The 10,673-nt window shown below is 40.7% G+C and overlaps 1 protein-coding gene across 1 annotated transcript in view; it reads left to right on the forward strand.

The window, feature by feature from the left end:
* Positions 1–9,239, forward strand: part of cntnap5l (contactin associated protein family member 5 like) — a 51,847-nt gene extending 42,608 nt beyond the window's left edge. Inside the window, exons 13-24 of the mRNA XM_057362300.1 lie at positions 76–276; positions 1,164–1,320; positions 1,688–1,815; positions 1,987–2,157; positions 2,946–3,164; positions 3,282–3,518; positions 4,326–4,559; positions 5,579–5,712; positions 5,980–6,067; positions 6,636–6,842; positions 7,360–7,434; positions 7,751–9,239. Coding sequence (XP_057218283.1) covers positions 76–276; positions 1,164–1,320; positions 1,688–1,815; positions 1,987–2,157; positions 2,946–3,164; positions 3,282–3,518; positions 4,326–4,559; positions 5,579–5,712; positions 5,980–6,067; positions 6,636–6,842; positions 7,360–7,434; positions 7,751–7,947 — 2,048 coding nt within the window. The 3' untranslated portion in view covers positions 7,948–9,239. The remainder of the gene's footprint in view (positions 1–75; positions 277–1,163; positions 1,321–1,687; positions 1,816–1,986; positions 2,158–2,945; positions 3,165–3,281; positions 3,519–4,325; positions 4,560–5,578; positions 5,713–5,979; positions 6,068–6,635; positions 6,843–7,359; positions 7,435–7,750) is intronic.
* The last annotated feature ends 1,434 nt before the right edge of the window (positions 9,240–10,673 follow it).

Consider the following 10,673-nt stretch of genomic DNA (forward strand, 5'->3'; position numbering starts at 1 on the left):
TCAATGGGGATTTCAGTATGTTCTGGATTCTGGTTTTTCACGCATACACTGTCTTTGTGTGTGTTTCTTGCGCAGAAGACAGAGTCTGGACAGTGGTGGGTCACGATCACACGAGGCCCATAGACATTCAAGGATCCACTCCACGCAGCCCTTTCGCTCTCATCTTCAACTACACCATATCACAATACCACCTCCGTTCCCTCGTGGCATCCTCAGAACACTGCCAACAGGAAGTGATATATCTCTGCAGGAAGTCACGGCTTTTTGACACCTGGGGTTTGTCTTGTTTTCTCAATACTCCATACTGGATTTAACAGAGTTTATGTTATTATTGTGTCGGCAGAATCCATGCATTGCGGTAATGTTGTCGCTCCTTTATACTTCATGATTTATGTTACCTCAGGAATTCCAATCCTCTAAATATGGCTAATATGTTCCAAAGGAACAAAAAATTACCTCACAGCTAAAGATTCACAACAGAAGGTTATTACCACAGATATTAAAGGGGCTGAGGTGTGATATGACGACGATGTGTTGTGAATGATGATGTTCACTTAAAAACCGGTTAGGATGTAATGCTCTTGATGCGGAGATGGTTATGCAACGTGACGAGATCGTATTAGTTGCAAAGGCATGCATTAAAAAGATTATAAGCTGGTACGTTAAATTATTCTATGCGTTTTTTGCACGCTGCTTTAATACTTTCGAATTTGTTGGATTGGTATGCTTTTTTGCTAGTTCCGACTCAACTTATCCTCTTTGCACATATTTTTATGTGCCAGAATGAGAGACCCAACTAAGCCCCCGAGCAACCTTTGATGGTTCTGCACACAAACATTTCTTAAAATCCACACAAACGGTGAACCTCCAGCGCTAGACATCTTGCGTATATGATTGCCGTTTGTCAGGGGTTTAGCTCTTGGCCGGATTGCAACACCGCAGTGATAGCAGATGCCTAGTCACGCACATTCTTGTTGTACTATAAAGGTTGACTGACAGGAGGATTTCGAGCTCATTACGGATCAGCAGGGGCAGACCAGATGTCGTCATGCATGCCTAAATTACATTAGACACCAAACTGTGCTGTCATTATTTGCATAATTATTTATTTATGAGAAAAAAAACTATCCTTATCCGTTGGGCATTTCTTTGATTTTTTTTAGATGGAACACCCCTGTCTTGGTGGTTGGATAGAGATGGTGTGAAGAGGACATATTGGGGGGGATATTTGCCCGGGGTCCAGCAGTGCTCCTGTAGCTTGGATGGCAACTGCAGAGACATGAATTATTTCTGCAACTGCGATGCAGACCAAGACACCTGGTAAATCAATGTCATTCATCTCAATTTCACAGTCACTGAGCAGTTTTTCCACTTTTGCAGGTAATAGGATCGTTTTTTTTAATAGAAAACGAAAGACTTGGTCAATTAAAAGGCACACTGAATAGCAGTTTCTGAGTATAGCCGTTATATTGAACGAGACATTTCCACAAGGCTTAACATTCGCCACAGGGCAAATATTACCATTTTTTAAGCAACAAGTGAAGCATGCACACTGCTCGGTAGGCCATCGTATACCTCAGAGACAGATTAAAAAGACTCTCTCTCAGCTGCCGTCTCATTCCGCCTGTTCGCTCATTACATCTCCTCTCTTCTCCCACAACGTCTCATTTTCTTTCTCTTTTCACAGGGCAAATGATACCGGCGTACTGTCCTACAAAGACCATTTACCTCTGAGTGAGATCGCCATCGGAGACACAAACAGGACAAGCTCGCAGGCTGTGCTCCAAATTGGACCGCTGCGTTGCTATGGCGACCGTGGGTGTTTTGTTTACCAAATTTAAAAGGGGAACGGGGGGTAATACCGCTCTGTAATGAATTCATTTTCATATTTCAAAAGACTGGAGCGATGGGCCTTTTTTATCTAATTCAATGCACAATTTGCTTTTCAACACGCTGCCTGCTTTCTTGCCTGTCCCTCTGCTACAGGGTTCTTCTGGAACTCTGCGTCTTTTTACCAGGAATCTTCATATCTGCACTTCCCAACTCTGCAAGCTGAACTCAGCGTCGATATCTCACTCTTTTTCAAAACCAGCGCTCTCTCAGGGGTCTTCTTGGAAAATTTAGGAGTCCTAGACTTTCTCAGACTGGAACTTAGTTGTGAGTGCCTAGGCATGAGTAATGATCAGATTTCACCAGTCAAAATTTCTGTTACTATTTTTGTTATTTATTTGTAGATATTTTCTTTTTAAAATAATTACTACTATTAAAATGTTTAAAAATCATTGCTGTTTAGTGGAAATCTTCTACCTCCAAAACTGCTTTTCAGAAAATGGGAAAAACAATTAAAGGTCCAGTGTGTTATTTTTTAGAGGATCTATTGACAAAAATGCAATATAATATACATAACTATGTGTTCAGAGGTGTATAAAAAGACCTTACATAATGAAGTGTTATGTTTTTATTACCTTAGAATGAGTTATTTCTATTTACATACTCCGCGGGTCCCCTTGCATGGAATTCGTCATGTCGTTTCTACAGTAGCCCTAAATGGACAAACTGCTGAACAGATCCCGTTTCGTAAATACGTTATCTCCTTTGACAAAGAAGCGAAAACGTGACGACATCTTTGTCCTGTGTCAGCCACCGTAGTGCTTCGAAAGGAAGGGGCGAGCAGTGAAGTGAGCCGTTGGGTGCAGTTCATAACCTCACCGCTAGATGCCACTAAATTTCGTACACTGGACCTTTAAACGCTTGTTGTCAATGTTTACAAGCTCTTTTCAATACTTTTTATTGATTAAATATTTTCCAAACCCAAATACAAATATAGGGGCATGTTTGTATTTTCAGGTAGTAATGATTTAAAAAAGATGAAGAATAAAATCATAAAAAATGGAGAAACAAGGTTCCCATCCAACAGTGACAATATGTTTGTTTGTTATCCGTAGCTCCCTCAACAGTGAACTTCACCTTTGATTTGGGGGATGGACCGGTAATTCTCACCGTTCGCTCACCTGTGGCCTTAAATGATCGTCAGTGGCATTACGTTCGTGTCGAGCGAAACGTGAGAGAAGCTTCTCTACAGGTTGACTCGCTGCCTCTGGAACTAAATGAAGCACCATCTGAAAGACCTTACCGGCTTCAGCTCAGCAGCCAGCTCTTTGTGGGTATGGAATCTACGGCCAACAATCAACAAAACATCACTAACAATGTTAAAAAATTGTATTATAGATTGTAAAGGGTTTTGCTTAATAGACAATTAATCATTGTAATCTCCCCATTAGGTGGAACAGCTTCTAGACAGTGGGGATTTCTGGGTTGCTTGCGTGCCCTCACCATCAATGGCGTTACCCTTGACCTTTATGAGCGAGCAAAGACCACCCCCGGGGTAAATTCAGGCTGTCCAGGTCACTGCAGCAGTGACAGCGCCTGCCATAATGGAGGAAGATGTGTAGAGGAAAGAAGTGGATATACCTGCGACTGCACGCAGACGGCATTTGATGGACCACACTGCAGAACAGGTAAGGCTGCAGTTTTTACGATGACCTCTGGCTGAACTCTCTACTTCAGACGCTTGTTGTTTAAATGCCCTAATATTGACACTGTGTATGTTTAATTGATTTTACTGTATTGGAGTTTTAATATTTAATATTAATTTTAGCGGAGGCTTTGGCGTTATTGTTGTAGTAGTGGACTTGGAGCTGTACTGCTCGGGAGGAACTTGATCGAAAATGTGTAGGCATTGAAGTCCATCCTGCGCTGTATATAGTTCATGGAAATTACTCAATGGCTTCCATCTTAGACAACTTTTCAAAGTCATTTCCTGTTAGATCAGAAGATCAGCGACCTCCGGAGATTGACAACGCGTCCTTGATGGCGTATTCAACTCAAATTCTTTGAGGCGGGCTTGACAGGACTTGGCAGAAATGCTTTAACTGACAAATGGAATTTAATTACAGTGGCCATTGCTCCTACGCGTACCCATCCAGCAGCCCGTCAGTCAAATTAGTGATGTAATGGCTTTGTTTCTTTTCAATGCCGTGTCACAATGGGTGCCGCTCACGCCACTGCTGCTTACCGCTAACTAGAATAGATGACCGGAAAATGTGTAGAGACAGAAAGAATCAGTAGGACCACGGGTCTCAGCTGTGGTAGGGGAGGAAACAATGCTAATGTTGTTGTTTTTTATAGCTCTAATAATGACAGATGAGATGTGGAGTTTATTCTCTCTTGCCTCGCAGTTCGCATTTGCATAGAGATTATGATGTCCTCCATAATGCAATAGCTCGGTTTCAAGGGAATGCTCTGTCTCCCTGTGTCCATCACAGCTCTGGCAGCATCCTTTGAAAGCGGATCCTCAGTCTTGTACACTCTCCAGGAGCCATTTTCCGGAATACTGAATGAGGAAGCCAGACGATCTCCGGCTGGAGTCCATGACACAGAAGTTACCAACTCTCAAGAGGAAGTGTCGTTCGGGTTCCTGACGCATCACGCGCCAGCCTCAATCCTGATGGCTCACATTCTTGACCTGCACTATATGGCTATTATGTTGGCATCAAACGGTACCAAGTCATAGATTACTATACAGTACACCACATTACTGTTTAGTCTTTTTTACTCGCATTGAACATCTAGAAACTGCTCTTTTATGTACAAGCAAAACTTTATCTGTCCTACTTTGTGATTTAGAAATGAAAGCAAAATGTTTAGCTATGCAGAATACATTTGAACAAAGTGTCGAAAAGGCATTCATCCGAATTGCTATTTCTATACAAAAAGCTAAGAACAGCTTGACCAAGTTTTTTATCTCACATCCCGCAAATGTCCTGCTGGCACCCATTCATGCATTTCTACTAAAACAAAAAATCTTTAGCACATGTCGCACACACCTCTTAAATAAAGAGCACATGCCATCTGAAAGCTGCTGCTATTGTCACCACTCACTCTTTGGATTTCACGTCTCTCATGGTTCACATCATCAAATCAGTTCGTAGAAAAGAATATGATGCCATCTTATCAATAGAGCGCATGACACTGTAACGTGTCTTCAGCGTGCGTCATTTTTGACATACAGGGACAAAAGATGGAAAGAGCTAGAAGCTTTGAGTAGAAGAAAATTTGAGGAGATAAAGAGAAGAGGGGAAAGTAGTTCATGAGTAAGAAAATACTGGAAATGAAAATCAATCAATGGATGCTAGGAAACAAGCAAAAGCTATAAAGAGGGAGTAATGACAAGAGAGGACGAGCGCAGGGAGAAAACACATTAAAGCCACAACGAAAACCATAACTCACATGAGAGAAGAACTTTGAGTGCAGAAATGTTTAAGACTTTAGTGGTTATTCCAAATGACTGCTAGATGTATTGAACTTAAAGGAAAATCAGAATAATTCTTAATTCACATACAGAGGACTATTTTTATTAGATCAATGTAATGACTGTAATCCGCTTTATGTTGAGGTCCCAAACACCCTATTAGGTTAATTTTGCAGTAATGTGCATTTTCCCTGTCTTTTTCTCAAAAATATGACTAATAAAAATATGACATATGACTAAGTCGAAAGCTTTGCTCTGATTTCCCAGGCAGCTTGCAAATACGATACATGTTGAACCAGGCAAAAGGTCCAGAAGTGTTCAGCCCAAAATCAGCCAGTCTAGCAGATGGGAGGTTCCACTGGGTCAAAATCAACAGAAGAGGACAGGAACTTCTTGTCCAGGTGAGTCTGTTTCTATAGTTACAGGTGTTAACACGACAGATTCTGTTTTGTACTGAAATGTGTTTTTATGGAACCTTGGCTTGCACACATTTGCTGGATGTTATGCACATCTGGTGTTATGCTACTGGTTTTACTGGAACAGAGATCTTTAAATGTACACATTGGCCTCTCGGATGCATTGTCCTATTGTTTTACATAATTGATTTAAATCCAATATTGGTACAAATCATTTCCAAATCATCTGTCTTCACATCTCTGCCCTTCCAGATTGACAACACAATAACCCAGCAGTACAGTCTGTCTCCCAGCCCCGCTCTCAGCCCAGTAAGGACAGTGATTCTGGGCAGAATTCAAGGTGAGTTCCAGACAGGCGTTTGAAGAGGGCTCCTCGTCTGCTGTTCTACACCTTTCTATTTCACTGATGTGCCGTCAGGTGTTAGAATCCGGGCAGGTTAGGGCAAGGCGGGTGGTTGGCTGGGCAGAGCAGAGCGGCAGGGGTAAAAAGAGCAGGAGGTTGTACGGTGCGTGCACATCTGACAGCGCTGTGACAGGTGAGTTGCCAAGTGAAAGCCAAATGGTATTGCTCAGCGTTGCCTAGGAGACCGCTTATTTTTTCCAAAAAAATTGATAAAAACAGCATTTAGGCTGCATTTCCTCTTATGCACTGGCACAACTATTACAAATCGCTATTAGACTCAGAATTAGTCAATTCAAACTCAAAATAGAACACTTATGATTTTTTCCATTTTAAACAGGCTTTCTACATATTTAAAGAGAAAGCCATGGAATATAATAATAAAACTTAGCAAAGTGTTTATAAAGCAAATTAGAGAGTGCTATAGTAATTTTTCCATTGTTGCACAAAAACGAGTGTACTTCTTAGAACTAAGACATCATGATGATTTTGTTTTTTATTTTTGCAGGTGGTGATGTCACTGATAAGGTATTGGCTGGATGGAGAGGGTTTATCGGATGCTTGTCCTCGGTGCAATTTAATCAGGTTTACCCGCTGAAGGAAGCCCTACAAAACAGCCAAAGCCCGTTAGTCACTGTTATCGGCCGTCTGGAAGCATCAAGTTGTGGGACAATATCCAGCCCAAACACTTTGACAGATACACACACACTGTCAGGTGAGCAATCTTTAAAAGGGACAGTTCACCAAAAAACATGATTGTTCACATTGTTGCTTACATGACATTGATGTTAGACATGTTTATAATATACATTTTATAAACATATTTTAGATATCACCGCTGTCCTTCTGAAAACGTGCATCTTCATGTTGTTTTTATTTTATTTTTTGGCATAAATCATTATTATTAGTCCCCCTTAATGTTTGTCACTGGGTTTTATAATATCTAATAAATAAAAACGTATTAAAAAGTGCTTGTCAACTTTGACAACACAGTATTTTTCCATTTCCTGAGAAACAGCAAATTTGGACATCCAAGGTTTCTGAAGGACAATGACAATATCTTATTTTATAACTAATCAATTAAATGTATAATCATCTTCTTTTTATTGGTTCATATAGGTAAGGTTAGCTAAGTAGAGTTATCTACCTTTATTTCTGAACTGAAGGTGTTAACAAGAAATGTTTTATTCCAAAAAAGAGCCTAAATGGTCACTCTCCTTATTTACTTGCAGATGATTCAGCAAAATCAAGCAGAGGCAATGGCCCGCTGAAGAAGGCAGATCAAAATGACTTGGCACTAATCGGAGGTATAGATCCATATGATATTGTGCTCGGAGGAAACACTTTTTAGAGTTAGACCTAGGGCTGACAAATAATAGACCTTCCTTCCATATAGGGCTGTATATATATACTTAGTATATTTTGATGTTCTTATTTGCACCAGCACTGTGTGAAGAGGAGATCAAAATATAAACACATTTCCTGTGCATTCTCAAACTAGAATGGGATCACCTGTGTTAATAACATAATACACCTTTACATTATTAATATGTATTATGTTTTCCTTTATCCATTTTTTTAAAAATCACTAATGTTGCACTTCCTGATTATTTTAATAAACAGGACTAGTGGCTGCAGTAGTGTTCATAACCCTCTGTGCGCTGGCCATAATCATTCGCTTCCTGTACCGACACCGACAGACTCCACCGCCCTCCTGTATCACAGGAAAAACGCACCGTCCCAGCATGGAGCGCCCACAATACCGGACTGAACTGGACCTTCATAAACCCCACCACGACAGCAAAGAATACTACATTTGACCTCTCTGTGCATTATAAACACACGCATCGCCCTTCTGCACTATATCATCACCGCTGAGCAGCCAATCAGAAGCCGTTTTGTTCTAGCTGCAGGTGTGATGACCTGACAGAGGCCGGCTGCCTCACAGAGATTACTTTCATGGGTGGGGTACACAAAATTACTGAGACTTTCGTTTGTGTTTTATGAAGAAAGTAACGCTTGTGTGAAAATGCCTCTTGGATGATCTGAGAGCTGTATATTGTCATTTAAAGGCATAATAGTAGGTTAAACATGCACAGCACACACTTTACAAGCACAGCGGGAGGGTTGACGCATCACTCTGATTGGTCTTTTCCCAGCCTGCTCAAACGTGTCTATCTCATAGCCCGGGATATGGAGTGGGTTTAAGATAATGGACTGAAATCCCAGCAGAGAGGGTTCTGAGGGAGTGGTTTTGTGGCAGGATGGTGGACCTTCCCAGACATTGTTTTTAAAGGATCGATCATCGCTCAGTGTTCCCCGCCACCTCCCCAACAAAAAGACGTTCGCATCTGACAAGCCTGCATTTGATGTTGAAACTATTGACTGGCACTAGGAGCCACTAAACGCTGGGATTAGCCGCCAAAGGACTATATGCATATATCTGTAGCGACTGAGGAATGGGAGTCATTTGTGTGTATCCCAATTACCAAGGACCAACTAGATTCAGGCAATTTTAATTCTCTTTCCCACCACAATCGAGCCGGTCTCGCAACTCGGCGTACGCATTGTGACCCGGAACGAAACTCCTTATTGAAGTGCGTTTAAACTCCTGACAAAACAAAAACACCTGCTTTCTATCGAGAATGAATTCGATGGCTTTTTTCTTTTCTATATGACTATTGTAAATGAGTGTTGTACATACGTTTCATAATTCTATTTAATAAATGAAGCTTTCTAAGAGCTTATGAGTGCAGATGGCCTTTTAAATGAAATTAATCAGTTTGTTTTTGTGTGTAGCGGAAGGACAGAGTTGAGAGAAAAACCTTGAAATGTTTATTTTGAATTCTAATTCTCAGCCCTGAGGAAGATACACTCTTGAAGTAATGATAGAGAGGGAAAGAGAGAGAGAAAATCGATCGAGAGACCCTTAGGATACAGTGGTAATGAAACAGCTTCTCGTGGTCATCTGCTGTAACAGGTAGGATGTGGACAAAGCAGACAACACATCCCCACTGTCAGAGACATCTTATTTTTACAACACTGACTACAATCACACTGGATCACACTTTTAAAACAAGCCCTCGGTAATATACAGCTCCACAATAAAGGTTTGACACACTGTACTGTTTTCATGAATTGAATTTCAAAAATATATGGAAAGATAAATTGAAATTGTGCCTATGTATAAAATGCCATCGCAGCTTGCACACAAACACCACGAAAAGAACACAAGAAACCTGCGAACGCAGAGCATCTATACATAAGCCGACGTTTCACATGACTAACTTGCTCTGCTATTTTCTCCGAGCTAGATAAAGGGAAAACATTGCGGGTGAAAAGGGAGCTCGGAGATTGAATTATCAATAAGTCCAAATTCAATTCAGCCCAAATATGACTGAATATCTTGAGACGCATGAACCCGAAAACGCAGCAGCGCTAACCTGGAAGAGTGTTTTCGAATGTGTTTTTAATCAAAGATGAACACGTCAACCTTTTCAAGCAAGAAGATGGGGGAAAGCAACGTGAAAGGGAGATAAAGAGAATTGAATTACTTTGTCTTCTTTTTAGGGATATTTGGCCTTGAAACAAAAGAATCGGTGGACATGATTTAATGACACCCAGACACATTTTATGTGCGATTATACTCAATTCAACCTCTCATTTTGTGAATGGTGTGATTATTTGCTCTCTCCAAACTAAAAATAATCTAGAAAAATACAAGGAGACAAAATACCTAAACCTAAATGGATTTCTAAAGACTTTAAGCAATGAAATGGCTTAATTGTGTCATTTTTCATTTTTTTATGCATTCGTGTCGGAAGCACATTTGCCATTATCTCCATGCAGAATGAAAGCTGTAGGCAGCATTCCCAAACACAATTTGAACAGGCAAGTCCCAGTCTGATTGAATATGAACAAGCCTATTACTATAAAATACAATTATATGGTTCACATTGATTTTAATTGGATGCACAGTGGACAGTCGAACACCAGGGCACAGACTAAATCACTGGTGGGGACTAAATCTCTTTTACTTAATGCCTTGATTAAACCCATCACCCTCTGCACTCAACAAAAGCAAAACAATTTTGATACTGTCGATCAGCCTCCAGGGAGTCCAGAGAAGCTAATTAACCTTGCTTGCCATTTATTTTGGGATGAGATTCAAGGGAACTCTAACCCTGTGTGTCTATTGCGTGTCATCAATCTGTGACGTGATCTCTTGGGAAAAGCTGGCATAAACTCATAATTAATTGTTCTCGGATTTGGCAGTGTTTTCTAAAACTCAGCTGGACAAATGGACCTTTGGGGCTGATGGTATATGAGCTGGACTCTGGCCAGTGTCCGTAAAGCTCAGAAACTTTGAACATGTGTTGCATTTCTGTGGCTTTTAATTGGTGGGGTTGGCAACTTCGTCTGTATTTGCTTGGAAAAAAAGACAAAAAAAGTCATTGCAGAGAACTGCTGGTGAATTTTTAATTACACTGTGTCTGGAAGCAGAATCACAGTCACATTAGGGGCACAGCTTTACTTTGCACTATGT

Source organism: Triplophysa rosa, linkage group LG20 (genome assembly GCF_024868665.1).
Source record: "Triplophysa rosa linkage group LG20, Trosa_1v2, whole genome shotgun sequence".
NCBI classification, from domain to species: domain Eukaryota; kingdom Metazoa; phylum Chordata; class Actinopteri; order Cypriniformes; family Nemacheilidae; genus Triplophysa; species Triplophysa rosa.